Source organism: Dryobates pubescens, chromosome 1 (genome assembly GCF_014839835.1).
Source record: "Dryobates pubescens isolate bDryPub1 chromosome 1, bDryPub1.pri, whole genome shotgun sequence".
In the NCBI taxonomy this organism is placed as follows: domain Eukaryota; kingdom Metazoa; phylum Chordata; class Aves; order Piciformes; family Picidae; genus Dryobates; species Dryobates pubescens.
Genome location: NC_071612.1, coordinates 44067506 through 44093819, shown reverse-complemented (window position 1 = coordinate 44093819; position 26314 = coordinate 44067506). Strand labels below are relative to the sequence as shown.

The 26314-nt window shown below is 45.9% G+C and overlaps 1 protein-coding gene across 19 annotated transcripts in view; it reads left to right on the top strand.

Moving 5' to 3' along the window:
- Nucleotides 1-26314, top strand: part of ADGRL3 (adhesion G protein-coupled receptor L3) — a 388482-nt gene that overhangs the window by 259835 nt on the left and 102333 nt on the right. For 16 of the 19 annotated variants that reach the window (XM_054164809.1, XM_054164791.1, XM_054164704.1 and 13 more), the window contains 4 exons: nucleotides 9392-9697; nucleotides 12794-12897; nucleotides 20767-20952; nucleotides 25259-25297. In XM_054164809.1, the coding sequence (XP_054020784.1) occupies nucleotides 9392-9697; nucleotides 12794-12897; nucleotides 20767-20952; nucleotides 25259-25297 (635 nt within the window). The remainder of the gene's footprint in view (nucleotides 1-9391; nucleotides 9698-12793; nucleotides 12898-20766; nucleotides 20953-25258; nucleotides 25298-26314) is intronic. The other 3 variants (XM_054164770.1, XM_054164762.1, XM_054164715.1) reach the window with 1 other exon arrangement.

The following is a 26314-nucleotide window of genomic DNA, read 5'->3' as shown; positions in this document are numbered from 1 at the left end:
TAATACCTCTCTCATTGTTCAAGCCCTCTGCAGAACCTCAGATATCTATAAAACAAATTTAGACACCAGTCCTGCAGTTCAGTATTGTTTAGGCGGACCCCTGAGACAACACAAACACAATTATTAGACCAGAGCCTGACAAAATATCAATATTCCTACAGAAGTAATAAAGAGTTTGGGAATGGAGCTAAATAGTGGTTTATGGTTTGTCAGGGAAACTGATTTCTGAAAGCAGCTGAATATTGATGTTCTAACAACAGAGTTTGGTCTTCTTGGAGCTGGTTTACATGAATCAGCCTGGAGAAGAGAAGGCTCTGGGGAAACATTATAGAGGCCTTCTGATACCAGAAGAAGGGCACAGAAGAGCTGGGGAGGGACTTTTTACAAGGGCTTGTAGTGATAGGATCAGGGGCAATGGCTTTGAGCTGGAAAAGGGGAATTTAGACTGGAGATTAGGAAGACATTATTTCCAGTCAGGGTTGAGACACTGGAGCAGGTTGCCCAGGGAGGTCATGGATGTCCCCTCCCTGGAGGTGTTCAATGCCAGGTTGGATGAGGCCTTGAGCAAGCTGTTCTAGTGGGAGGGGTCCCTACTAATAGTAGGGGGATTTGAACTACATCATCTTTATGCTCCCTTCCAACACAATCCTGTTCTATGATTCTGTGATACATGAGAGGTGGGAGTTTTGTGGTTTTGGGTTGTTTTTTTATGCTTAACACAAGCTTTTTTCCTCCCTATCTTCTATCTTGTGACATCATGTGCAGAAAGCAAATCACTGGCAAATCTGGGGAGAGGGTTGAGCTAATCCAAGCTCCAAAATGAGATGTGGTGGAAAGGCCAAGGCCTTGCCTGCCCTCTGATTTACAAGAGGGGTCTTGACAGCCCATCCACACTGAGGTGCATTAGAGCATGCTTAAAGAATAAGAAAAGCCAGACTTTCTCAGCATTTCTCTATTTCTGCTGGTTTCACTGGTTAGCTCTCTCTGTAGTTCAGGCTCTTTTCCTTGTAGGACCAAAAATAAATGGAATAAATAAATAACTTACAAGCTGACACACTCAGAGAATGGAGTGAGTGCTCAAGAGATAAATCACTTTGGCAGCTTTGAAGAAAGATTTGGTTTTTTTTTTTTTGAATGAGACTTGAAATAGGCAGTGGATTGTAGAAAGAACAAAAAAGAGATGGGTTTGGTGACAGGCAAGAGGTGAACCTTTGCTGGCAAGTTTGTCATTCCTGTTGTTCTGGAGGATGCAAACAGTACAATAGGGCTGTCACAGGTACTGTACAGACAGCAGGCCAGGTTTACAGGGCTCTGATTCATGTCTGGGGATGCAGTATGATCTACATGCTAGTACAGTCAATCCTAACCTGGCTTAGAAAAAGTACAGTATAAGCAACCTTAACTTCACCTTTGGTGATTTGCACTTTATTCTCTGTCATCTCTATGATATTAGACGACCAATCTGCCCACACAATACGCAGGCATAGAGTCATTTCAGTTGGAAAAAACTTTTAAGATCATTGAGTCTAAACATTATCTGACTCTACAAAGGCTGGTGCTAAACTGTGGCCCTTGGCAGCATGTCTCTACCTCTTTGAAACAGCTCCAGGGTCGAGAGTCAACCACCTCTCTGAAGAGACTGTTGCAGTCTTTGAGAACCCTTTCAGTCAAGAAGTTCTTTCTCATAGCCAACCTAATCCTCCTCTGGTACAACCTGAAGCCATTTCCTCTTCTCCTATCACTTGTTACTAGGGAGAAGACTCCAACATGCACCTCACTCCAACCTCCTGTCAGAGAGCTGTTAAAGAACGAGTTCTCCCCTCACCCTCTTCTCCAGGCAAAACAACCCCAGTTCCCTCAGCTGCTCCTCACCAGACCCATTCTGCAGACCTTTAACCAGCTTCACTGCCCTTCTCTGGACATGTTGCATCATCCCAGTGTCTTTCTTGTAGTGAGGACCTCAAAACTGAACCCAGGATGCAAGGTGTGACCTCACCTGAGCTGAGTACAGAGGAACTTGTGTTTGCACGTAGAAGACTGGGCATCAGGGCTGATTTGGAAGCCCAGCAATAGTACATGAAACTAGGAAGGACCTACAGTTCTGAGGCTCAGAGCAGCTGGGATGGTTCATGTTGTGTAAGGGAAGATGCAAATTAAATGCAAAAAGCAACCTTTGTGACTTTAATCTTCCAAACCAGACAGGAGGAAATGTGGCCAGGTGACCCTCCCCAATACCTCTTGCACACACACATGCTGTGAGGACAGGGAGCTAGTTTCTTGTAGTTCTAGTGGGTTGTCTCCATGGGTTTGATTGTACTAGGCCCTCTTCCTCAAGATAACAGAATCACATGACCAGGCTTTAACTTTTAATATGAAGATCACGGGAGTGTAACTTGGAAGCACCAAATGACTGAGAATTGAAGAGATTAATCTGTCCCTTTGAAAGCCATCCCATTTCAGTTTTTTTTTATTTACAGCATTTGAACCATTTCACAAATTGGAAAGCAACCATCCAGCCATTTCACAGGCAGATTATGATATCTTTAAAAGAGTCCCAGGCATTTATCTGAATGCAATTGGCCACCTTGCTTACTAACATCTAGATTGGAGATATTACACACACAGATGAACACTGACTGTCTGAAGATTATACTTTTCTCTTATTAACCTTATGTTTGTAGCTTGCAACTGAAGAAATGTTTTGGGTAGTGGTATCAGCTGCCTTTGGCCTTTGGAAGGGCTCATCGTGTTGATTGGATAGATAGAAAATGCTAGACCATGAATAGTCATTTTATGACTGCTTCACTTGCTTACATTCATCATAAATGCAAAGGTGAAGAACTGCTGGAGAAGGACCAGCTCCATCTGGTACTGTCTGTGCAGAGTGTGTGCAAGTTGTTCAGTTAAAGATGGAGACTGGAAGTAAAAAGCAGGAAACACACATTAGATGAAGATACTGGAAGGCAGCCATATCCTGGACCTCATCAAAAGCAGTGTGGCCAGCAGGACGAGGGAGGTGATTTTGCCCCTTTGCTCTGCTGTGGTGAGATCCCACTTTAGAGTACTGTGTCTAGTTCTGGTGCCTTCAGCATAAGAAGGACTTGGAATTTTTGGAGCAGATCCAGAGGAAGCTGCAAAAATCATCAGAGTGATGGAGAACCTCGCTATGGGGACAGGCTGAGAGAGTTGGGGCTGCTCAGCCTGGAGAAGAGAAGGCTCCGAGGAGACCTTACAGCAACGTTCCAGTACCTGAAGAGGGCTACAGGATTGCTGGGGAGGGACTTTTGACAAGGGTGTTCAAGGCCACATTTGACTGGGCCTTGAGCAACGTGGTCTAGTGGAGGATGTTCCCTGTCAATGACAGGGGAGGTAGAACTAGATGATCTTTAAGGTCCCTTCCAACGCAGACCGTTCTATGAGACTGTGTTTCTATAAACACAAAGGATGCTGCCTCTGACAGAAGGAAGGGCCATTCCCTTGTTGACTGCTGCCAAATTGAAAAAAAAACCCAACAAACCTTTCTGGATTCTATCTCCTTCATTAGGGGATCAGTTTTTGTGCCTGAGGCTACTTTGCCCACATGTGACTATTCTGCTGGGCCCAGGCAGATGCTGCAATGTATGTGAGCCAGATGTTGAGTTCCCTATGCTAGGGTAGAAACTATAGCTGTAGTCCAAGACATGGTGCAAATTCAGCTGCCACAATGCACTTTGAGCTGGAATCCCTTTACACACTGGTTTGTTGTTTTATTTTTTTCTCTGAATCTTGATTTGATCATTTAACATTAGACAGCAAAGAAGGAGAGCAAAGTGTGTAAAATCACTGCAACAGGCTCAAGTCCACTATGTCTGCCCCACTTCTTTCTTACTGCACAACCCTCAGCAAGACAATTAAGACATTCAAAACAGTCACCACATGGGATCAATTTCCAACAGGAAAAAAGATTCTGTCTACCAAAGCTGTTTTGAATCCAAAAGTTGCATTTCTGACAATGATCAACTGTTCATTACACCTCCTGGATCACTGTGGAAAGGCTGTTTTGTCAATAACATTCAGGCTCTTACTGCAAACTCCCAGGTTTTGCCTGGAAAAAAACTAAGAACTCAAACAGCAGCCTGGTTTGTTCATAGATTCATAGAATGGTTTAGGTGGGAAGTGACCTTGAAGATCATCAAGTTCGAACCTCTCTGCCATGGGCAGAGACACCTTCCACTAGACTAGCTTGCTCAAGGTTCTGTCCAACCCAGCCTTGAACACCTCCAGGGTGTTCAAGGGGGCTTCCACAACCCCTCTGGGCAACCTGTTCCAGCATCTCACCACCCTCATTGTGAATCATTTCTTCCTAATCTTCAGTCTAAATCTCTCCTTCTCAAGCTCAAAGCCATTGCCCCTCTTCCTATTACTATAAGCCCTTGTCAAAAGTCTCTTCCCAGTTCTCCTTCCCTTCAGGTACTGCACTAAGGCTGCACTAAGGTGTCCCAGGAGCCCTTTCTCCTGTGGGCTGAACAGCCCCAATTGTCTCAGCCTGTCCCTACAGGGGAGGTTCTCCAGCCCCCTAATGATCTTTGTGGCCTCCTCTTAACCTGCTCCAGCAGCTCCACTTCCCTCTTGTGCTGAGGGCCCCAGAGATGGATGCAGTGCTGCAGGTGTGGTCTCAGGAGAGCAAAATAGAGGGGCAGAATTCCTTCCCTGTTCTGCTGCTCTCCCTGCTTTGGATGCAGCCCAGCACACATCTGCCTTCTGGGCTTCCAGTGACCATTGCTGGCTCATGGTGAGCTTTTCATCAGCTGATATCTCCAAGTCCTTCTCAAGGCTGCTGTTGAACCGCTATTCTCCCAGCCTATATTTTCACTTGATGTTGGCACAGGAGTACTGCCCATGGGCACACATAGCAATACCAGAAAGTTAAGTGATACAGCATATGAGCACCAGCTGTTGTCTTCACCATGGCCCTCTTCTATGACCAGACAGTTGCTAAAGTCTTAGCTCTGCTTTCCTATGCAGGATCTCTGCTAAATCCATCTTTGTTAAACTCTTGTCCCCGTTGGTGCTCATCCAGGGGAGGCATTGATACCATATTGCTCCCTGAAGACTTTGCAAGTGATTCTAAATGTTCAGGAAGAAAACTGGACCATCGTGTGCAAGACATAAAAAGTGAGCAATTGTTTGAACATCAGGCTTTAAATGCTCTTTGAAGTACATATGAACAATGCTCACAGGAGGCATGGTAAAGAGGAAAAGATTACAGATGGCCTCAATTTGTACCAGGAGAGGTTTAGATTGGTTATTAGGAAAATTTCCCTCAAGAGTGTTCAGGGATTGGAACAGGCTGCCCAGGCAGGAGGTTGAGCCAACATCCCTGGAGGTGTTCAAGAAATATGTGGACATGGCACTTTGGGACGTGGTTTAGTGGCCATGGTGATGTTGGGTTGATGGTTGGACTCGATGATCTTAGAGGACTTTGCCAGCCAAAACAATTCTGATTCTGTGATCTAATAGAGAGTAGGTCAGGATTTATTATAAACGGACTAATCTAATAGGTTTGAAACTTCAAGGCGGGGGGGGGACACACAGGGACAATCTAGCTTCAAATCAGTTCAGTTCTCAAAAATGCTGTCAGATGTGGTTGCAGTTATTTTGAATTTCTGGACTTGAACATAACATCTGCCTAATTTTTTTCAATCCACATGGTATGTCACACAGGGAGGGGGAAGAAAGCAAGCACACAATCTCTTTTGAAGGGCACACCAGCTGCATATTATTACTGAATGTATGGAGTGAACTTGTAACCTCCTAAACAAACTTTGTCCCCTGGTGTGACTCCCATGCATTAGAGCCAGTGGTACGGATCTTAGGCACTGTCTTCCAACCTGAATCCTTCAAACTCCATTAAAGAGAAGCCCAGTAGGAATTCTCCAGGATCCTATTGTTAGAGAAATCACTTTTGATTTCAATAACAGGTGCTGTCAGCTTTTCATTCAGACCATCTTGGAGAGCAGATAGAAGAGCACTATGCTTACAGCTTCAAGAGATTTCCTGCAGGCTTAGATTGCCAGCTTCACATTTTTTCTTTTTATTTTTTATTTCTACCTTTTAATTAAACCATGTCTATGTTTCAGCCTTGAAAACCGGAACACACCTTTCTGTTTCTATGCAGAACAAGCATGTGTGTGGCTGTCAGAGGGAAAAATCATGTTTCCTATCCGTTTGGTAATGGATGTATCATAGAATCCTAGATTGGTTTGGGTTGGACAGAACCTTAAAGATAATCTAGTTTCTACACATGGGCAGGGACACCTTCCAGTGGATCGGGTTGCTCTAGGTCTTGTCCAAACTGGCCTTGAACACCTCCAGGGAGGGGACATCCACAATTCCCTTGGGCAATCTGTTCCAGTGTCTCACCAACCTCAAGGCAAATGATTTCTTCCTAGTCTCCAGTCTAAATCTCCCCTCTTCCAGCTCAAAGCCATTGTCCCTCATCCTGTCAATACAATCCCTTGTCAAAAGTCCCTCCTCATCTTTCCTCTAGCCCCCGTCAGGTAATGGAAGGCTGCTCTAAGGCCTCCCCCAAGCCTTCTCCTCTCCAGGCTGAACAGCCCAAACTCCCACAGCCTGCCAGCACAGGGGATGTTCTCCAGCCCTCTGATCTTCGTGGCCTCCTCTGGACCCTCTCCTTTCTTATGCTGGGGGCAACAGAATTGGATGGAGTACTCCAGGTGGCATCTCACCAGAACAGAGCAGAGAGGGAGAATCACCTCCCTCATCCTGCTGGTCATGCTGCTTTTAATGTTAGGTAAGAAGAAGGAAAAAGAAGAGCTATGTATCTATGTACCATTCGTGTGATTTTTGGGGGGTGCAGGTCTGCTTGCCAGTTGTATTGCTGAATACAGTGTGCCATGTTGAACACTCTGGGACCATCACATATCTAATCACTTCTTCCTATCAATGCTTTTTGCAAACCTTTTGTCAATCTCAGTAAAGTAAAGCTCCAACAACAAGCACAACTCCTACCCCTCTAAAAGCAGCTTGTGAACTTTCATGTTCAGGCACAATTCTGGCTCACCTTCCCCAAAAAATGCTGTGTGTGTGATCAGGAGGGGGCTGGACACATGTTTTGTGTGAGGCCTAATTGTCTTTCACCTGCAGGAAAAATCTTACTGTTAGAGCCTTCCTACCCTCAAGCAGGGACAAAGTGTTGAACCCCCCGGATTAGTTACATGTCAGTTGCTGCATTTCACCAGCTGCAGTGCAGGGAGCCATCAAGGAGTCATGGCCACCAGCACCCCTGCATGTCTGCTTGAGCATCAGGCTCAGGAACACCAAAGACAGTGGAGAGTTAAGTCATCATGGTTTGCTTTGATCCCACACATAAAACTAGGAGCGCAGCCTCTCCTTCCACTTAACATGAGCAAATGCTGGCTCATAGCACGTAGCCATCAGGTTAAACCTCTGGATTGTAACCCTCAGGGTGGAGTTTGACAGATGTCTTCTATTATCTGTTACCCAGCAAAAGCCAGGTAACATCACTCAGGAAATCTTGTCTGCAATTCTGGCTCAAGGGGCACCCAGCTCATGGGACAGAAAATGCATGACATCTCTTGGAAAGCATTTCAGATATGGAGTGTACTGGTTCATGGGCTGGGTACAGAGCAGCCAAAAGAGGAGAGTGAGAGAAAAAGTAGCTTGGTAGTGATCACAAATAACCATGCAGGCAATCAAAAGTACTTTTGTGATAAGAAAACACTACTCAGCATCTTCTGGCAGAGCAGTCTCTCTTGTCTGGGAGCACCAGGAAGAGGTGGGCAGAGCAGAAGATAAGACAACATAGTTTAATGCCCATGGTGGTGTTAGGTTCATGGTTGGACTGGATGATCTTAGGGTCTTTTCCAACTTAAATAATTCTATGATTCTATGACATGAGTGTGGTATTTTCCTGGTGGCCTTAGGTGAGTTATGCATTTGTCATGTTAGGCCAGGAAAGGGGAGAAGGAGGAAATGGGAGAAAAATAAAAATAAACCATACACACTTAAGAATTTTCCCTATGATTAAATCTCTTCCATGATTTTCCTTCCACCAAGCAAACTTTTTTTCCTCCAGAGCCCTGAACTGGATGTAAAGGTTGGAAAATAAAAGAAAGAAGAGAAAGAAAAAAAAAAAAACACCACCAATTTATTTTTCTTGCTATTCAGTGTGCCAGGAGTGGAGAGAGGCTCCTGTGGGAATTGCAAGGACTCCCCTGTGGATGCTGGAAATATTTTGGTGCTTATTTAATAGCTGCAGCTCTAGTCTGAATGATGGCAAAATTTAGTCTTGTGCTGTTAGTGCCAGGTCTCCAGATAGAATCATGGAATCATAGAATTGGAAGGGACCTCTGGAGATCATTGAGTCCAGCCCTGCTGCCAAGGCCGAATCACCTGGGGCAGACCACACAGGAACCCATCCAGACAGGTCATAGAAAGAAATCTCCAGAGAGGCAGACTCCACAACCTCTCTGGGCAGCCTGATACAGTGCTCTACCACCCTCACAATAAAGAAATTTCCCCTCATATTGAGGTGGAACTTCCTGTGTTCCAGTTTGCATCCGTTGCCCTTTGGTCCTGTCACAGGAGACCACTGAAAAGAGCCTGGCCCCTTCTTCTTGACACCCACCCTTCAGATATTTATAAACATTCATAAGATCTCCTCTCAGCCTTCTCTTCTCCAGGCTAAACAGCTCCAGGTCGTTCAGCCTTTCCTCATCATAGAGATGTTGCAGTCCCTTCATCATTCTCATAGCTTCCATTGGATACTCTCTAGCACATCCTTTTGAACTGGGGAGCCCAGAACTGGAAACAATAATCCAGATATGGTCTCAGCAGGGCAGAGTAGAGGGGGAGGAGAACCTCCCTTGAGGTCTGAGGGAAGATCTTGTACTAAGAGCAGCCTTGAGGTCATCCCTCTGTGCACTGCTCTTTCGTGGAGGCATTTGTGGTTTGAGGTGGTTTTTTTTATTACACCATGGAAAATGTTCTACTGTCCAAACCAACTGGGTCTTCAACAACACTAAAAAATCAACAGCAATTCTGTGCTAGGTGTTCTTCTAAGAGATAGAAAAGAAGATTTTTGCATTAAAATGACAGGAAGAAAAATGGTGAGGGCATTCAATGGTGCTTTATTTCCATCATATGCTACTGCCTGTGGAAATCAGTTGTGCTCCAGCGGTCATTACCCTCTTCTGTGCTTCTCATGCCATGCGCTCCGGCTTCTCTCTGAAAGGTGGCTGTGCAGCAAGCATTAGATTAGCTATTGCTTCAACTACACCCCACAGGCAGCTGCAGAGGGGGACATCCTTGGGACCTTGAGTCTCTTTTATTCCCTTCCTTTCTTTAATCAGCTCTGCTCTTGTTTCAGGAATATCTACATCGGGGGCTCTGGGGCCAGGAAGCACCACTGCCAGCAGCACGCCACGGGCGGCCACCAGCAGCACCAGCCGCACCACCACCACCTCGGCTTCGGGCAGGAGGAACAGGAGCACCAGCACACCATCACCCATGGCCGATGTCCCTGATGAAATGACCACACACCTCCCACCTGTCTCCTCCCAGCTGCCGCCGGCTGGTGCGGAGAGCTGCGAGCCCGTGGAAGCCCGCGATATCATGTGGTCTCGAACTCGGCAGGGACAGGTGGCGAAGCAGCCATGTCCCATCGGCTCAATAGGTGAGTTGACAGGGAGAGCCATCTCTTTTTGGCTGTGGGGTGTTCTGAGAGTACAACCAGGTGGAACATGCCAGTGGAGCATGCTGATGACCTCAGCAAACAGCTGACCAGGGCGAAAGCCTCACAGAATCATGGAATGGTAGGGTTTGGAAGGGACATTCTGAGATTGTCTAGTCCAGCCCACCATGCTAGAGGAGGTTTGCCTATATCAGGTTGCACAGGAACCCAAGAGTTGACAGATTTTGAACTGTAATGTCAATTTTTTTAAGGCATTTTTCCCTTCAGTGCTTATTATGAGGTGTTTAGTAGTCACAGTAGACCTCCTCAGATCTTAAGCTTTTAGGATCAGTCATAGAACCATAGAATGGTAGGGGTTGGAAGGGATCTCCAAAGATCTTTGAGTCCAACCGCCCTGCCAAAGCAGGATGACCTCGGGCAGGCCACACAGGAATGCATGTACGTGGCTTCTGAAAGTCTTCAGAGAAGGAGACTCCACAAACTCTCTGGGCACTTGCTCCAGGGCTCCAGCACCCTCACAGGAAATAAGTTTTTCTTTAAGGTGACCACATTGTACAGGTTCTTTGGTATCACAAGCTCTGACTGAAGGAGAGCACAAGCTAAGAGTCATGTGGAGTTGAGCTTGATGTGCTATCATAGAACTGTAGAATAGTAGGGATTAGAAAGGATATTTGGAGATTGAGTCCAACCCCCTTCCCAAAGCAAGATCACTTAGGGCAGGTTACACAGGAACACATCCAGACAGGTCTTGCAAGTCTTCAGAGAAGGAGATGCCGCAACCTCTCTGAGCAGCCTGTTCCAGTGCCTGAAGAGCCTTTTCTCCAGAAGTTGTGTGATGCTCCTGCTATGCCTGCTTTTGCCTGGATTTGTAACCCCTGAGCTCAAGGACTGATGTGTTGGTGACCAATGCTTTACTTGTTTTAGAGAGGGGGTTGAGGGAAGCAGAGGAAATCAACAAAACTTAGATTTCAAAGCTCTATGCTACACAGTTTACATTTCAAAGTCTTTGGCCAGAATTTCATAGCACAAATGTTCCCAGGTACCACTCCTGAATCAAATGGACTGATTCTTCAAATGGCAGCCAGAATCAAGTGTGATCAGCAGAGAAGGCAGGCAGGGAAGACTAAGTCAAATCCCTCAAAATGGTGAATAGAATAGAATAGAATAGAACAGAATAGAATAGAATTAACCAGGTTGGAAAAGACCTTTAAGATGATCGAGTCCAACCTATGAAATTTATGCTCCTGCACTTCTACTCTTCCCTGGTAGTTGTTTTATTCCAAAATATTGTTTCTGGATATTTTCTGCCCAAATTGAAACATATGTGAGTGAAGAATGGGTTTTGGAATATCACAGAACCACAGAATGGTAGGGGTTAGAAGGGACCTCTGGAGATCATCAAGCCCAACCCTCCTGCCAAGGCAGGGTCACCTAGAGGAGGTCACGCAGGAACACATCCAGGCAGACTGTGAATGTCTCCAGAAATGGAGACTGCCACCTCTCTGGGCATATTCTGTATTTTAACAAATTCAGTTCTCTAAAAGAATTTTTTTTTCAAGTTAGCCTTGCTAGCAAGGCCTTAGAACTTGCTTGCCAAGAAGAAGGCAGAAGAAATTGCCTTTAAAAAGGGCTGGAGGGATGTGGCTTGCAGAGGAAACTCTCAGTTAGCTCTCCATTCCATTGCCCTGGAGACCCAGTCACACCTGTGCACATGAACGCTGACTCTCTTGAGTTTGGTGAGGTCAGACTGTTAAAACATGTTAAAATATGAGGGGCATGGAAAGACATCAGTGGTGAGAGTAGGTAAAGAACATTTTTACTGTATTTCCCAGTCCCACTTGGTAAAATTAATGCCAAAAGTATCCTGTGGTTTCCAGAGATAGTCTGAACTGAAGCTGTGAAAAGGAAGGACAAGATGAAAAAGGAAAATGAGGGCTGGATGCAGGGAGTCCTTTTCTAAGCACGAGAGCTAAGGACTGGATCAAAATATCTAAGGGGAAAAATAAAATAAAATAACCCAACTTGTTGATAGGGGATGGCAAAAAGCCTTTCCCTTCTCTTACTTCAGTGATTCATGTGAGTTGTTAAAAGCTGTGGTGTATTAACTGTGGGCCTCTTCCAGCTCCTTTTGAAGACATGAGCAAACTCTGGCTGGTTTTAATCGGCACTACTGTCAGCCCTGGCCTGTAATTCACTCTTCTGCTGCTGGAAAGCTCTGCTCTGCAGGGCAGAGCACTTTGTAGAATGCAGTCTTTAAACTGTGGCTGGCTTGCTTTCTAAAGATATTTTACTCCACCATTTTGGATGCACTTATTTTTGTCTGAAAGGGTTTGAGGTGTTTTGCTCTCTTTTGCAGCAGGAATCAGGGTGGCCCTTGCCAGATGAAACTCTCCTCTAAAGTCCCTCTGAAGGTTTGAGGGTGAAGTGTAAATCCCAGTGTTACACTGTAGCATTCATAGCACTGAAAATGTTGCGTATGTTAATGGTGATTCAGAGCAGTAAAGCCTTTGTAATTAACAAGGAAATCACAGAATCGTGGAATGGTTTGGGTCAGAAGGGATCATCTAGTTCCTACCCTCCACTCTGGGCAGGGACACCTTCCACTAGACCAAGTTGCTCAAGGCCTTGTCCAATCTGACTGTGAACACCTCCAGGGAGGGGGCATCCACAACCTCCCTAGGCAACCTGTTTAAGGCACAGAGGCTGATCCTGGAGCCAAACAGAGCACCTGAGGCAGGAGACTCAGTGTTTGAGATACAGCTTTCATTTTTCAGTCTCTGTCAACTTTCCTGCATGGCCTAAGGCAAAGCCCTATCTGTAGTCACCTTTTGGTGAAATGGAGATAATGTCCCTGCTCTTCCTCATGGGTCTTCTATATCTTAGGGTGCCTAAACACTAAGATGATGTGCAACCAAGTACACTGACAAGACTCAGAAATGTCCCACTGAGGTCCTGAGCACTGAAAAGCTTCCAGGCATCGCTTGAGGAGCCCAGCATTGTGAAATGAAACCTGTGAGAAGGAGTCTTGGGGGCAAAATGCAACCAATGCCACTGAACATAGCCCCTTTCCTCTTCCAGGTGTTGCAACTTTCCGGTGTCTTGCGCCAGATGGGATCTGGGAGCCCCAAGGACCTGATCTTAGCAACTGCTCTTCTCCCTGGATCAACCATATCACTCAAAAGGTAAAACATTTTCTGCCTGTTGACTGCACTGAGTCTACCCACTGACCCTTCTGGTTGTTTCCACAACAGGGAACACATAAGTGACCAACAGCCACATATAAAAAAGGATGAGGCACGTATAGTAGCCAGAATTTGCAAGAAGAAAGCAAGACTGTAAAAACAAATCTGTTCAAAATTAAGGCAAAGAAGGTGAGGGAAAGGCAAAGGAGGGGGACCAGAGAGTGGAAATAAACTACAGTGAATGATGGCTCTTGTTTGTGGTGAGAAAAGGAGGAAGAAGGAGGAGGAGGTGGGTGGACATATGGAAAATACCAACTGATTGCAAAAGGAAGCTTTCTTTTTCACACATCCCCAAGGATTTTCTCATGCCACACAGGCACAGGAGAAACCCTCTAGCTGAGAAATCCTTACCAAAGAAAGGCAGGCTGCATGTGAATCGTTTGCACTGCACATCTGCCTCGCCGGTTTTAACTTCGGCCCAAATTGTGAAAGAGCTGGTGGGGTAGAAAACAACGCTGCAATAATGCCTAGCTTTTGACTCATAAGCCCCTTGATGAATGTTCTGTGACACTTCATCATTTATTAGTGTTAAAAGTCCATTAAGATGTGACAATAGAAGCTCAAGACAAGCAGAGCTTATTTGGTAGCTGTATGTTGAGCACTTTGCTTATTAATGCACAGTGGTGCTTTCAGCTGATTTCACTGCAAACAGAGACCAGATGTGTGTTTACGCCACAGAGTCTGTGGGCTGAATCCTTTATTACAGCAATCTGTGGGGATTGATTCACTCCTTTGCCCAAAGTGAGCCAGTTCCAGCCTTGCTGCCTGCCTGTGCTGCTGTGCAGTACCAGCACCTTACTCCTGGAGAGCCAGTGCCTGCTGGTTAGTGGGATGGGGTGACCCTGCAGAAGAGACTTTCACAGAAGCACAGAATCACAGAATGGTAGGAGTTGGAAGGGACCTCTGAAGATCATTGAGTCCAACACCCCTACTGGAGCAGAGTACCCCAGAGAAAGCACGTCCAGGTGGATTTGGAATGCCCCCAGAGATGGAGACTCCGCCACCTTTCTGGGCAGCCTGTTTCAGTGCTCTGTTACCCTTAAATTCAAGAAGTTCCTCCTCATGTTTATATGGAACTTCTTATGTTCAAATTTGTGGCCATTACCCGTTGTCCTGTCACTGGGCATCACTGCAAAAAGCCTGGTCCCATCCTCCTGACACCCACCTTTTAAGTATCGATCAGTATTGATGAGATTCCCCCATCTTCATCTGTATTTCTGCCCATCCCTCCCCAGAGACCAGGGTAGGCATCAACTAATGTAGGGCTGCTGTGACATGGCACAGACATTACAAAGCCTCTGCTCCTTCTGTCCCATAGGAGAGAGTGGGCAGCTCTGCTGCCATACATTCAGCTAGCTGATGAATGCAGCCTGTCTTTTGCTGGCATTAGCAGCTGTGCAGCTCGTGGTTTATGACCCATGTACTTATCCTGGAGGGGTTAATATTACTTACTCCAGCCATAATTCACCCAGGCAGCTGGGAGACCTCTTGCTGCTCACTGAAGATGGCGAGGCCTTTAGCCATTAGCAGAAGGAAATAATAGCCTGTGCTGATGAAATCTCAGTCAAGGTTAGGCTTATTTGATTTGAAACCCCAGCTATCATTTGTGAAACAGATGAGCCCCATTTAATTTGTTACCTGCTTTCAAAGCAGGATAAAATGGAAGAGACAGCTTTTCAGCAATGCCCAGCAGGTTGCAGCTGGGAATGGGGTTTGTCGTTACTGTTATTATTGGGTTTGGGTTTTGTGTGTTTGTGTGGTTGGTTTTGTTTTGTTTTGTTTTGTTTTGTTTTCTGGAGGAATTTAGCTGTGTTCAGCTTTGGGAACTCTCCATCAGTCAGTGTAATGACTAGAATCATGGAATCATAGAATCACAGATTCATAGAATGGTTTTGATTGGAAAAGAGCTTTGAGATCACCAAGTCTAACCATGATCTAATTCTACCAAGGCTGGTTCTAAAGCATGGGCCTCAGCACCATCTCTGCCTCTTTGAAACACTTCCAGGGATGGGGATTCCACCACCTCCCTGGGAAGCCTGTTCCAGTCTTTAAGAACCAATTCAGTCAACAAGTTGCTTCTGATATCCAAACTAAATCTCTTATGCAACCTGAGGACATTTCCCCTTCTCCCATTATTTGTTAGGAGGGATAAGAGGCCAACCTCCACTTCACTGTAAGGATCTGCCTAATCTGGATCTAGGTGTTTAATGCCTGAGTTGGATCTTGGTATATGGTGGTGCAACCTCTATGGATAGCTGCTGCCATACATCAAGTCTTTCAAAAAGTGACTTCTGATGGAAAAGTCCTGCCAGGCTTACACAGGGTTTTGTGTAGGGGTTTGCATTCAGTAAGATCCTTTGAGCAAACTCAGTTTTTAATGGCTTATGAAGCAACCCATGGCTACTTGATTTCCCTGCCCAAGCAAGAGTCTTGGAAATCATCACTGTGCTTAAAGATGAGGTCTGAGTTGTCTATAAATTAGGTTTCTACCATGGCCAGGACACTTCACTGTCCCAAGCTTGCCGATCTGCTCCAGCACCTCTCTAAATCATAAAAGGGAGTCTTCCTCCTCTAAGCCAGGCTGGCTCCTCTTGTTGCTGTGGTGAGGGTAGGTAGAGGATGCAGTAAGCCAGCCATGCTACGATGACCAGAAGCAGTCACACTCTGCAGTTCAGCTCTCCTGTCTTTGTTCTGGAGTCTTCCTTAGCCACCCATCCCACCGCACCCTCACCTGCAGCACAGCTTACAAAACGGGTAGAAATGCTTCTCTGGCAGCCAGGTTTCATCCCTGCTCAGTGTGTCTTCCTTCCTAATCTGCTTGGTCTCCTCCAAATTCCCTCCTCTTTCACCTACTGGGTCCAAGCTGTTCAGGAAAATGGTTGATGTGACCCCTGGAGGGATTTCAGCCAAGATAGAGAGGATGGTAGGGAAATGCTGTGCTTGCTTTCATGTCTCTGTAGTGAGGTAAGGATTATTGCTTCTTTTCTTTCTTCTGCAGTGCTCAGACTCTACGTTGGGTGTTTGCCTGCTTGCATCATGGTATTAGGTTTTACAACCCTCTATTAGCTTCCATTAGAGTTATTGTGCTTGCTAGAAGATCAGAACAAATGTCCACTTCAGCAATTCATTGGCCTCCTGACATTTACTTTAACTTTATTGTTGGTGGCTTCCCATGCCTTCCTAACGCAGCAGGAGAATAGAGTCGCCAGTGCGATTGAATTATGTACGGCGACCTGGGTTATTTCTGGAGTCAAGCAGTAAGAGGCAACAAAAAGGTCAGTGCTGGATACATTGCATTTTCCTGACCGTGAGGTCATCCATTCAGTCTCAGCCTCGTGGTTTTACCTTTTGCTTTCATCAGTCCTGTCCCTGGTGCAGTGTATGACCCACCTGAAAGTATCTTTTCCTCACCAAAGCTTTCAGTTGTGGGTGCTTCCTTGGATGTGAGGCACCACTACCTTCAGCTTCAAGCTTGGGAATGGGAGGAGGTCTTTTTGGTAGCAGAATAGAGAGCGTTGTGTTGCTGGGCACAGAGGTGAGACTGGCTGGCTCGTAACTCCTCTGGTCTTCCTTTGTAGGAGGGAAGTAACTTAGTACTGTGTCCGCTGGGGTCATGGTGAGCCAAAAGAGGGGCTCAGTCCTGTTTCTGTAAGAGACCAAACATTTATCTTAGGCCTGGAGTATTCAGCCAGCATTTGGGACTGCTAACAGAAAGTGGGTTGGACAGATCTCCAGAGGAGACACTTAAATTCCAGTGGAAAAGGCTACAAAGAACTGGGTAACGCACATGAATATGTCATTGGGCCATGATTTTGGATACCCCCATGTTATGCACACAGACAGGATGGGAAGAGTGTCTTAGCACTTGAAACTGCATTTTCTGTTTGACAATGAGTAGGTTTGGAAGTGAATGTCATCTCTAAGAAGTAACTTCATCCCCTGTCAACCAGACACATTGTCCTGGGGGAAATGACCCATCTCTGTGTTTTCAGGAAACTGAGGTGTGTGAAATGAGTTTGGGTAAGTACTTCTATGTCCCAGGAGTCGACAGATTTTGAGCACTGCCATCCATTTTCTCAGGCTTTTTTTCCTTGGATGCCTACTTTGGGATGTTTATTTGGTCACACTAGAGTTCCCCAGGTTTTCAGGTTTTTAGGATCTGCCAAAGAATCACAAAAGATAAGGGGTTGGAGAGACCTCCAAAGATTATTGAGTCTGACCCCACTGCCAAAGCAGCATGACCCAAGGCAGGCGAGAGAGGAACACATCCAGATGGATCTTGAAAGTCTCCAGAGAAGGAAACTTCACAAACCCTCTGGACAGCCTGCTCCAGGGCTCCAGCACCCTCATGGCAAAGATATTTTTCCTCATGTTGAGGTGGAACTTGCTGGGTTCCAGTTTGCATCCATTGCCCTTTAGACTATCACAGGAGACCACTGAAAATAGCCTGGCCCTTTCTTCTTGACACCCACCCTTCAGATATTTGTAAACATTGATCAGAACCCATCTCAGCCTTCTCCAGGCTAAACAGTTCCAGGTCTCTCAGCCTTTCCTCAACAGACACATGTTTAAGTCCCTTCATTACCTTTGTAGCTTCCATTGGATACTCTCTAGTCTATCCCTGTCACACTTGAAATGGGAGGCCCAGAACTGGACACAGTCTTCCAGATGTGGCATCACCAGAACAGAGTAGAGTGGCAGGAGAACCTTTCTTGACCTGCTGGCCACACTCTCTTCAATGCATCCCAGGGTATAAGGAAAAGGGCTTATTAGTGACCAGCCCACCCCACTTTTGAGACAGGTAAAAATAACAGAGAGTACAGTTGAACACAGCAAGAGACTTATCATAGGGAGAGAAAGCTCTTGTGTTTGCTTTTGTAGCAGCTGAGTAATTTGCTCAGTCTGCCAGCTTGCGTAGGTGCCTGGTCCAAGAGAAAATGCAGGCACCAAAGATTGAATAGCAGGGGGGTTATTTCCTAATGTAGCTGCAAAAAGCCTCTTGTATTCTGGCAGGTCTCTGCAAGTCTTACAACAGAAACACTGTGTCCGCTGCTACGTGCTGAGCGCTGACCATGACCTGCAGGCAGGGGTGAAAACTGATTTCTTTATGTGAAGGGATTTGATGCAGTCACAGAACCAAAGAATGGTTTGGGTTGGAAGGAGCCTTAAAGATCATTCAGTCTCAAGTGCTCTGCAGTGGGCAGGGACACCTTCCACCAGACCAGGTTGCTCAAGGCCTCATCCAGCCTGGCCTTGAACACCTCCAGGGAAGGGGCATCCACAACCTTCCTGGACAACCTATTCCAGTGTCTCACCACCCTCACTGGAAAGAATTTCTTCCTAATCTCCAGTCTGAATCTTCCCTCTTCCAGCACAAAGTCATTGCCACTCATCAATTTCTACAAACCTTTGTAAAAAGTCCCTTCCCAGCTCTCTTGTAGGCCCCCTTCAGGTACTGGAAGGCCTCTTGAAGGTCTCCCCAGAGCCTTCTCTTCTCCAGCTGAATGGCCCCAACTCTTTCAGCCTGTCCCCACAATGAAGGTGCTCTGGCGATCTGATCATTATTCTGTGGACCTACTTCAACAGTTCCATGTCCTTCTTGTGCTGTGGACAGCAGAACTGGATGCTGTACTTCAGGTGTGGGCTCATGAGAGCAGTGTAGCTGGGGAGAATCACATCCCTTGTCCTGCTGGTCATTTTGCTTTTGATGCAGCCCAGAACATGGTTGTTTTCAGGACTGCAAGCACACATCTTCATTTAAAGTCCTGGGTGCTGACAGAAGAGGTCAAAATTCAGCCTTTGTGCCAATGTGTGGCTTTCTTCAGATGCTTAGAAGAGCAGACAGCTGTAAGAGCAGGATCTGGTTTCTATGGCATTAGCCTTGTATGTAACAAGGAAGAAATAATTTCATTTTTGAATATATGTTAGCATTGCTCTAATGGGAAGAACGACTCATGATCTCCTTTGTTTGGCCTATCTAGATCATCATATGCTTTAATTCTCTGAAGATGAGCATATGAACATCTTCAGTTAGATTTCATTAAATCAGATGGGCTGTTGCTGTCAAATTGATGGAAGTAACTTATTCATTTATAACTCAGATAATTGATTTAGAGAGAGGTAAAAGCTCAGCCTGAAGCCTTTCTCTGGAATCTCACTTTTATAACAAGCACCAGAAATCGAGGGAAGAACAGAAGTGTCTGATTTCTGACTGCTGTTTGGCTTGGACCTTTAAAGCTCATCTAATACAACCCCCTTGCATTGAGCAAGGACATCTTTACCTAGACCAGGTTGCTCAGAGCCCCAAACAAGCTGACCTGGAATGATTTCTGGGGTAACTACCACCTTTCTAGCCAGTTCATTCCAATGTCTCACTACCTTCAGTGTAAGAGATTTTTTCCTTGCCTCCAGTCTGAACCTCCCTGTTTGAGCTTCAAACCAGCAACCCTTGTCTTGTCACAACATGTCCTGCCAGGAAGTCTGTCTCCAGCTTTCTTACAGGCCCTATTTAAGTACTGAAAGGCCACAAGATCTCCCTGGAGCCTTCTTTAGTCCAAGCTGAACAGACCCAGCTCTCTCAGCCTGGCCTGAGGTGATACATCACTGATAATTTCTGTGGCCTTCTCTGACACTGATCCACCAAGTCCATGTCTCTCCTCTGCCGAGAGCTCTAGAGCTGGCCCTAGCACTCCAGCTGGGGTCTCAGCAGCATGGACTAGAGGGGCAGAATCCCACCCTCCACCTGCTGCACACATTGCTGGGGATGCAGCCCAGGATGTGATTGGTTCTGGACTGTGAGTGCACATTGATGGCTCATCTTGAGCTTCTCATCAGCCAGCACCCCAAAGTCCTTCTCTTCAGGGTAGGTCTCAGTGGCATCACCTCCCAGCCTGGATTTATACTGAGGATTGTCCTGAAGATAGGAAAATTGGAAATTTCATATGAAGAACCCAGCTGTGGAGGACCATCAGACACCAGCACAGACTAGGGATTGTGCAGCTCCATGGAGAAAGACCTTAGAGTCTTAGTGGACAGCAAGTTATCCATGGCACAGCAATGTACCCTTGTGGCCAAAAGGGTCAGTGACATCCTGGGGTGCATCAAGAAGTGTGTGTCCAGCAGGTCAAGGACAGTGTCCTCCTGCTTTACTCTGTCCTAGTGAGACCACTCCTGGAATATTATGTCCAATCTTGGGCTTTGCAGTTCAAGACAGTCAGGGATCTACTGGAGAGAGTCCAACAGAGAGCTGAGGAAGACTGGGGGACTTGAACATCTCTCCTGTGAAGAAAGGCTGAGAGACCTGGGGCTGTTTAATCTGGAGAAGAGAAGGCTGAGAGAAGATCTTATGAATGCTTATAAATACATGAGGGGTGGGTGTCAAGATGCAGGTGATGGTCTCTTTTCAGTGATACTCAATGATAGGTCAAGGAACAATGGAATGCTGGGACATAGCAGGTTCTACCTCAACATGAGGGAAATTTCTTTACTGTGAGGGTGGTAGAGCACTGCAGCAGGCTGCCCATAGAGGTTGTAGAATCTCCTTCTCTGAAGATTTTTGAAACCCACCTGGATGTGTTCTTGTGTGGTCTGCTCCACATGATCCTGCTTTGGCAGGGGACTGGACTCAATGGTCTCTTGAGGTCCCTTCCAACCACTAACATTCTGTGATTCCTTTCTTCTTCTCTTTTTCTTCTTCTCTCTTCTTCTTGTCGAGAGTTGACTTGCTCAACACTGTAGAGCTGGAAGGGACTGGAGGAAGATGATGCTAAGAGCCCAGGACAACCTTTTCCTCTGTTTTCTCAACTGCAGATGAAGTCAGGGGAGATGGCTGCCAACATTGCTCGGGAGCTTGCAGAGCACACCAAGAACCACTTGTACGCTGGAGACATCGCGTACTCGGTGTCCGCCATGGTCCAGCTGGTGAACTTGCTTGACGTGCAGCTCCGAAACTTGACTCCAGGTGGGAAGGACAGCGCTGCACGCAGCTTAAACAAGGTAAAAACAGAGCAGCTGGGGAAGGGATGGGAGGCTGAAGCAGGGCTGGGCTGTCCCTGGAGAGCTCTTCTGGCTGTCTAGCTGAAGGACTGCCGCTTTAGAGCAAAGGTTCTTTCCTAGCAGAGCAGACTACCTGGCAGTTTCTCGTTCTCAATGTGTTTTATACTGCTGAGAAGCCAAACAAGTTGTAAATGCCAAGGGTTCTGGTGGCGCTGGGGAACGAACACCCTCAGTGTGTAGATAGATGAACTCCAGGTACTTCATTGTGGTCTCAGCTCTCACAGCTTACCATGAAAACATGGCAATTATTTTGGACTTGTAGCAGCATGAATGAAAGCAGCATTCCCTATCTGTGAAATGCCATGTAATATGATCCAGAAAATTGGAATATTTAAAGCCCCAAGAGGCAGAGAGAGACTGCCTTTTTTTTTCCCCCAGTCTTGTAACATTACAAGATAAAAATGTGAAGATGAACACTTTTATTTGTGAATATAAATTACTAGAAGCGGACAGAAAAATGAATTTGCACTGGAGAGGGATTTACCAAAGGCGCAGAAGACATCATGGTATTTACACTGCAGGATGGTTTAGTATCAGGGCACCTTTTTAGGTGATGACCCGTGACTTTGTCCAGAAGCACCTTACTGCATGATGGCAATGTGGTCTCTGTGTCCCCGCTTTGGGAAGACCAAGTCCTTTGGTCATTTCCAAAATTAAGTGGAATTTCTACATGTTAAAGGTGCTAGAAGTTGTCAGCCATGGGAAGAAATGGGCCATAGAACCTGTAAGAAGAGCTTTGATTTGAGGTTTTCTTTGGCCCAAGGCATCTTCATCACTGAATCTCATGTAAACACATGTGGTAGGGCTTCTAAAGGATTCTGAGAGTGAATGGTGGAGGCCTGGTCCTCAGAAGAAAGAGTAGCAGAGCCCCATGGCTATGAGCACATGGTTTCCTTGGTCACCCACTTAAGAAGCAGTTTTGTTCTCAGCTGTGTAGCTGGCTCTGACAGCCCTGGCATCCACATAAATCAGACCAGGACTTGGTCCCAAGGTTATACAGGGAATAAATGAGCCTAAAATTTCTTCTGAGCCTCATGAAGAGCAATGGTTTACAGAGAAGCAACTTTGTCTTTTTGCCTGTAAGTTAATATTGTAAGCTTATGCTGTTTGAAATGCAAGGGGCTTCTGGATTGTTTAAGATGACAGCTACATGGGAATTGAAGTCCTGCATCTCGTGTGCTTTGCATGTGCTGTGAACTGGGTTATCCTGATGCTTTTAATTGCTGCTGCCTCCAGCTCTTTGGTAACAATGTAGGTAATAATTGTATTAATTGTTACATCAGCATAACATTATTCCGTATAATCATGCCATAGTTGTTTGTCTGAGATGATGAGGAGGCCTGACAATAGCAGGTAAAGCCAGCAATTAATGTCACCTACTAACAGGTTTCATGGTCACAGTCTGCTTGCTCTTCTGAATATGCCCACACCCAACATTTTGTCACTTCAGCTTTGCAAGCACATGTTTTTCATCTGTTTGTATCCCACCTTCTGATATTTCAGTGATGTGAAATGGGCTTGTATCACGGGGACTGGTCTGAGTTAGCGAGGGGGGGAAGGCATGGGTAAGGCAGAGCTCCTTCAGCTTGGCTGTCAGTCCCAGGCCCCCCGCCACCCCTCGCCGGCTTTCCCCTCCTGCCATCGGCTTTGCACAAGCAGCTCATACAAATCAATTGCACTCCTCATTTAGATGCTGGACCTTGTGGAGTCCTGCAAAGCAGTGCTGCGAGTCAGTGATCCAGATGACAGGCTGGGTAATTTACTTGCTCTCATTCCCTACTTAATTCTTTAGAGGAGCAACTGCTCTGTGTTCATTTACGAATGCATGAATTCAGCTTGGAAGTGGTATTGGGCAAACAAAAGGCAACAGAGTTTACTGCTCCATTTTCCCCTTCACTGATCAAGAGTATTTCCAAAAGAAAGAAAAAGGGGGGGGGGGGGGGGAGGGGGGAGGGAAGGAAAAAAAGTCATTTGCAAGGAGTTTTGTTTAGTGCTGTTTAGTCATAAAGCAGAAATAAAGCAAGCACTAGTCATTAAATATTCTCTTAATCATTAAAGGAAATGTGCTAGGGATCCGAAAGTAATCACCTCTGCTGTTAGGTACTGAGGTTGTTGGTTTTTTTCTGTGGGTTTTTTTTTTTTTGCAAGCTGATGTACAATGAATTGAAATAAACTGGCATAATCAGAATTTTTGAAAGCTATCATCTTTCAGGAGCCACTTTTGCTGTCACTAAAAGCTTTATGCTTTCCACTGGTTCAGGCTAAATTAAGGTAATAATTGTTCTGCTGCAGACTGGCGAGACCCCCAGGTGGATAGCTCTGTAATTTTCTGCAAGGCTTTCTTTGATCTCCATTTGTTTCTGTAAAATCTTCATCCTGGCCAGGTTTACCCAGAGGAAGATTTCTGCTGTTACAAATTGATGAATTAGAAATTGAAATTAGGCTTTTGCGTGATACTTGGGTGTGTTTTGTTTACCGCAAAACCTTCAAAACTCTCAGGGACAAATTTGGGTCTGAGCTGCACTAACGGGATCGCTCTGCTGTCAGCTGAGAGCACAACTTGTCCTGAATCCCTCACTGATGTGCAATTTCCAACCCAGGCACATCACCAAAAATCCTCCACAAACCCAGCCAAACCAATGCCTCCCAGCAGCCTGCTTTTGTAAGGCTCAGTAGCACCAGCGCAGAGCTCACCAGTATCTAGTCTTACAGGCTTCAGGCTACCTGCAAAGTCCTGGAGAGATCAGTAAGTGACTGGGTGAATTTTGGAACACACTAAGGTGAGGACAGCAGACAAGAGGCATGCAAGTGCATGATGAAGTATAGCTCTAGATGTGACTCCTATGGAAAAGGTGGGGCTCTTTGTGGAAAAGCTGTTCAGCATACGAAGCATTTAGGCCCAGGAGTTACAAAGTACAGCTTGATAGGAGAGGACTGGAAAATGCATTCTTGAAGAAGCAGTTTAATCCAAAAGCCCTCCTCTAGGAATATTACACTGGATTCCCCTTTCATTGGTATATCCTCTTCAGTGGCCCTCTGTGCTACCAGAGCACTGGGCAGGGCTCTCTCTTTCAGTGCAATGTGTTATCGTAGAATCATAGAATGGGTTTTGTTGGGAAAGACCCCCAAGATCATCAAGCCCAGCCTCCAGCCCAACACCACCATGGCCATTAAACCATATCCCAAACTCCTATGTCCACAAGTTTCTTGAACACCTCCAGGGATGGTGACTCCACCACCTCCGTAGGCCGTATTGACCTGACCACTCTTTCAGTAAAGGAAACTCCAATCTAACCCTCCCCTGGCACAATTTCAGGCCATTCTCTCTCCTTCTGTTGCCCAGTAGTAGGGAGAGAGTCTGACCCCCACCTCACTGCAACCTCCTTTCAGGGGCTTGTAGAGAACAATGAGGTCTCCCCTCAGCCTCCACTTCTCCTCTCTAAACAACTCCATTTCCCTCAGTTGCTCCTCACCAGACCTGTTCTTCAGACCCTTCACCAGCACAGTTTGCCTTCTCTGGAAATCCTGCAGTACCTCAGCATGTTTCTTGGAGTGAGTGGCCCAAAAGTGAATCCAGGATTCAAGGTGCATCCTCACCAGTGCACACTGTACATGTGCTACTCTGCCTTTAAGTGAGCTCACAGCAGCAAAGCTGAAGAGCTGTAGGTTCTACCTTGAGCCAGTGACCTGAGCAAGTGTGTTAGGATGGGTCTGTATAGGTCCGTCCTGCACAGATTTTGCTGCCTGGAGTTGGTCCTGCCTCATCCAAAGCTTGGTTATAACCTCCCTGTGCCATCACTGATGTTGGACTGCAGAGCCCACAATACTCCTCTGTAGCCCCATCCTTTCCAGTCTCGTTTGATGTGGAAATATGGTGTGATCTCCAAGCTGTCAGGAGAGCATCATGTCTTGAGCGTCTCTATGTGACTTCCGTGTCTCCTACCATCTAACAGCTGCTCTTACAAAGTTGCCAGTGTGTATTTTACCTCACTGAAAAAGGACTAACCCACACTTCTGGAGCCAGTCCTTCCAGCCTCCTACTGCTGCCTAACTCATGTCCTTCCTTTGGTTTGCAGGTTGGTTTGCAGGAGCTGTTTAAAAAAGAAACCAGGGATTGTTTGGGGTTTTTTTTTCATAGGCATTTTCTTCAGGTTTGGGGTTTTGTTTTGTTTTTTTTCCCTCCTTGTTCTGTCACTAACTTGTTTTTTTCTATTCCATCTTTAATCTGCTGTCTTTATGGACTCAGCTTCAGAAAAGGGAACGCTCTTGCAGGGCCTATGTCCAGGTATTTCTTGTGTTTTTAATACACGTGTCCACTTGGTTGACTGAATGACTGTGAAGTGGGTCATGTCTCTGTGAATCATCTGGTTATTACCATCCTTGTGGCAGCAAGTTCTAAGGCTAAAGTTACAGGATAAAAATGTTCTTCTTTTTCTCCCCCCACCACTTGCTCAATTGCTTTCAGGCTTGACAAAGAAAACAACCAAAAAAAAAAACAAAAAAAAAAGGAGTGAAACTTCTAAGCCAGAAAGTGAGAAAACCCAAAAATCCTCAGGAGACATCTGACAAGACTCAGAGTAAGCAGGGGAGGATGGAAGCATGCAGGAATGCAAAACTCCTGCTCACAGAGGTGTCTCCAGACCAGCTGGGTTGTGCTTATGCCATGTCACTCGTACAATTGCTGCTTGCATTTCCTGAGATTCCTTTCTTCCTCTCTCACACTTTACAAATTTAGAACCAACTTGAGATGGCAAACTTGGCATGGGGGAGGAGGTAGGATTGCAATGGAATAAAGTGTCCCCACAGGGAGATGCAGGAAGGAGAAGAGTCCCATACAGTTCACCCAGCTGTGGTCCAACTTTTCAAGGCTCACACCAAGGCTCACAGGCACAAAAGCCAAGCTTCAGCATTTCGGAAAGACATTCTTGAGAGTGGGGGGTAAGGTTTAGCTCTTTATCCTGTCACCTTGCCTTGGAGTATTTGCTCCAGTGCTTTTATATGAATCTATTTGCATACCACGGGTGAGTTAATGCTGCTTTAAGAACTGTGAATGTTTTACTTTCTAGTTTCAGTCTCGTGCTTGTGAACATTCCTGTTGTACTTATGGGTGGTTAATAATTATTTATGTGTGTATGTGTAATGTGCAGAGGTGTGGAAATGAACCCAATGGTTCTGTTTGTTTGTGTTTTTTTCTCTATATACCTGAATTATCCTGCAAAATTTAACCTCCTACCGTTGGGACTGACTATTAGTGAGCACATATTTCATGTAGCATGTGGGGTTAGATGGCTTACATGCCTAG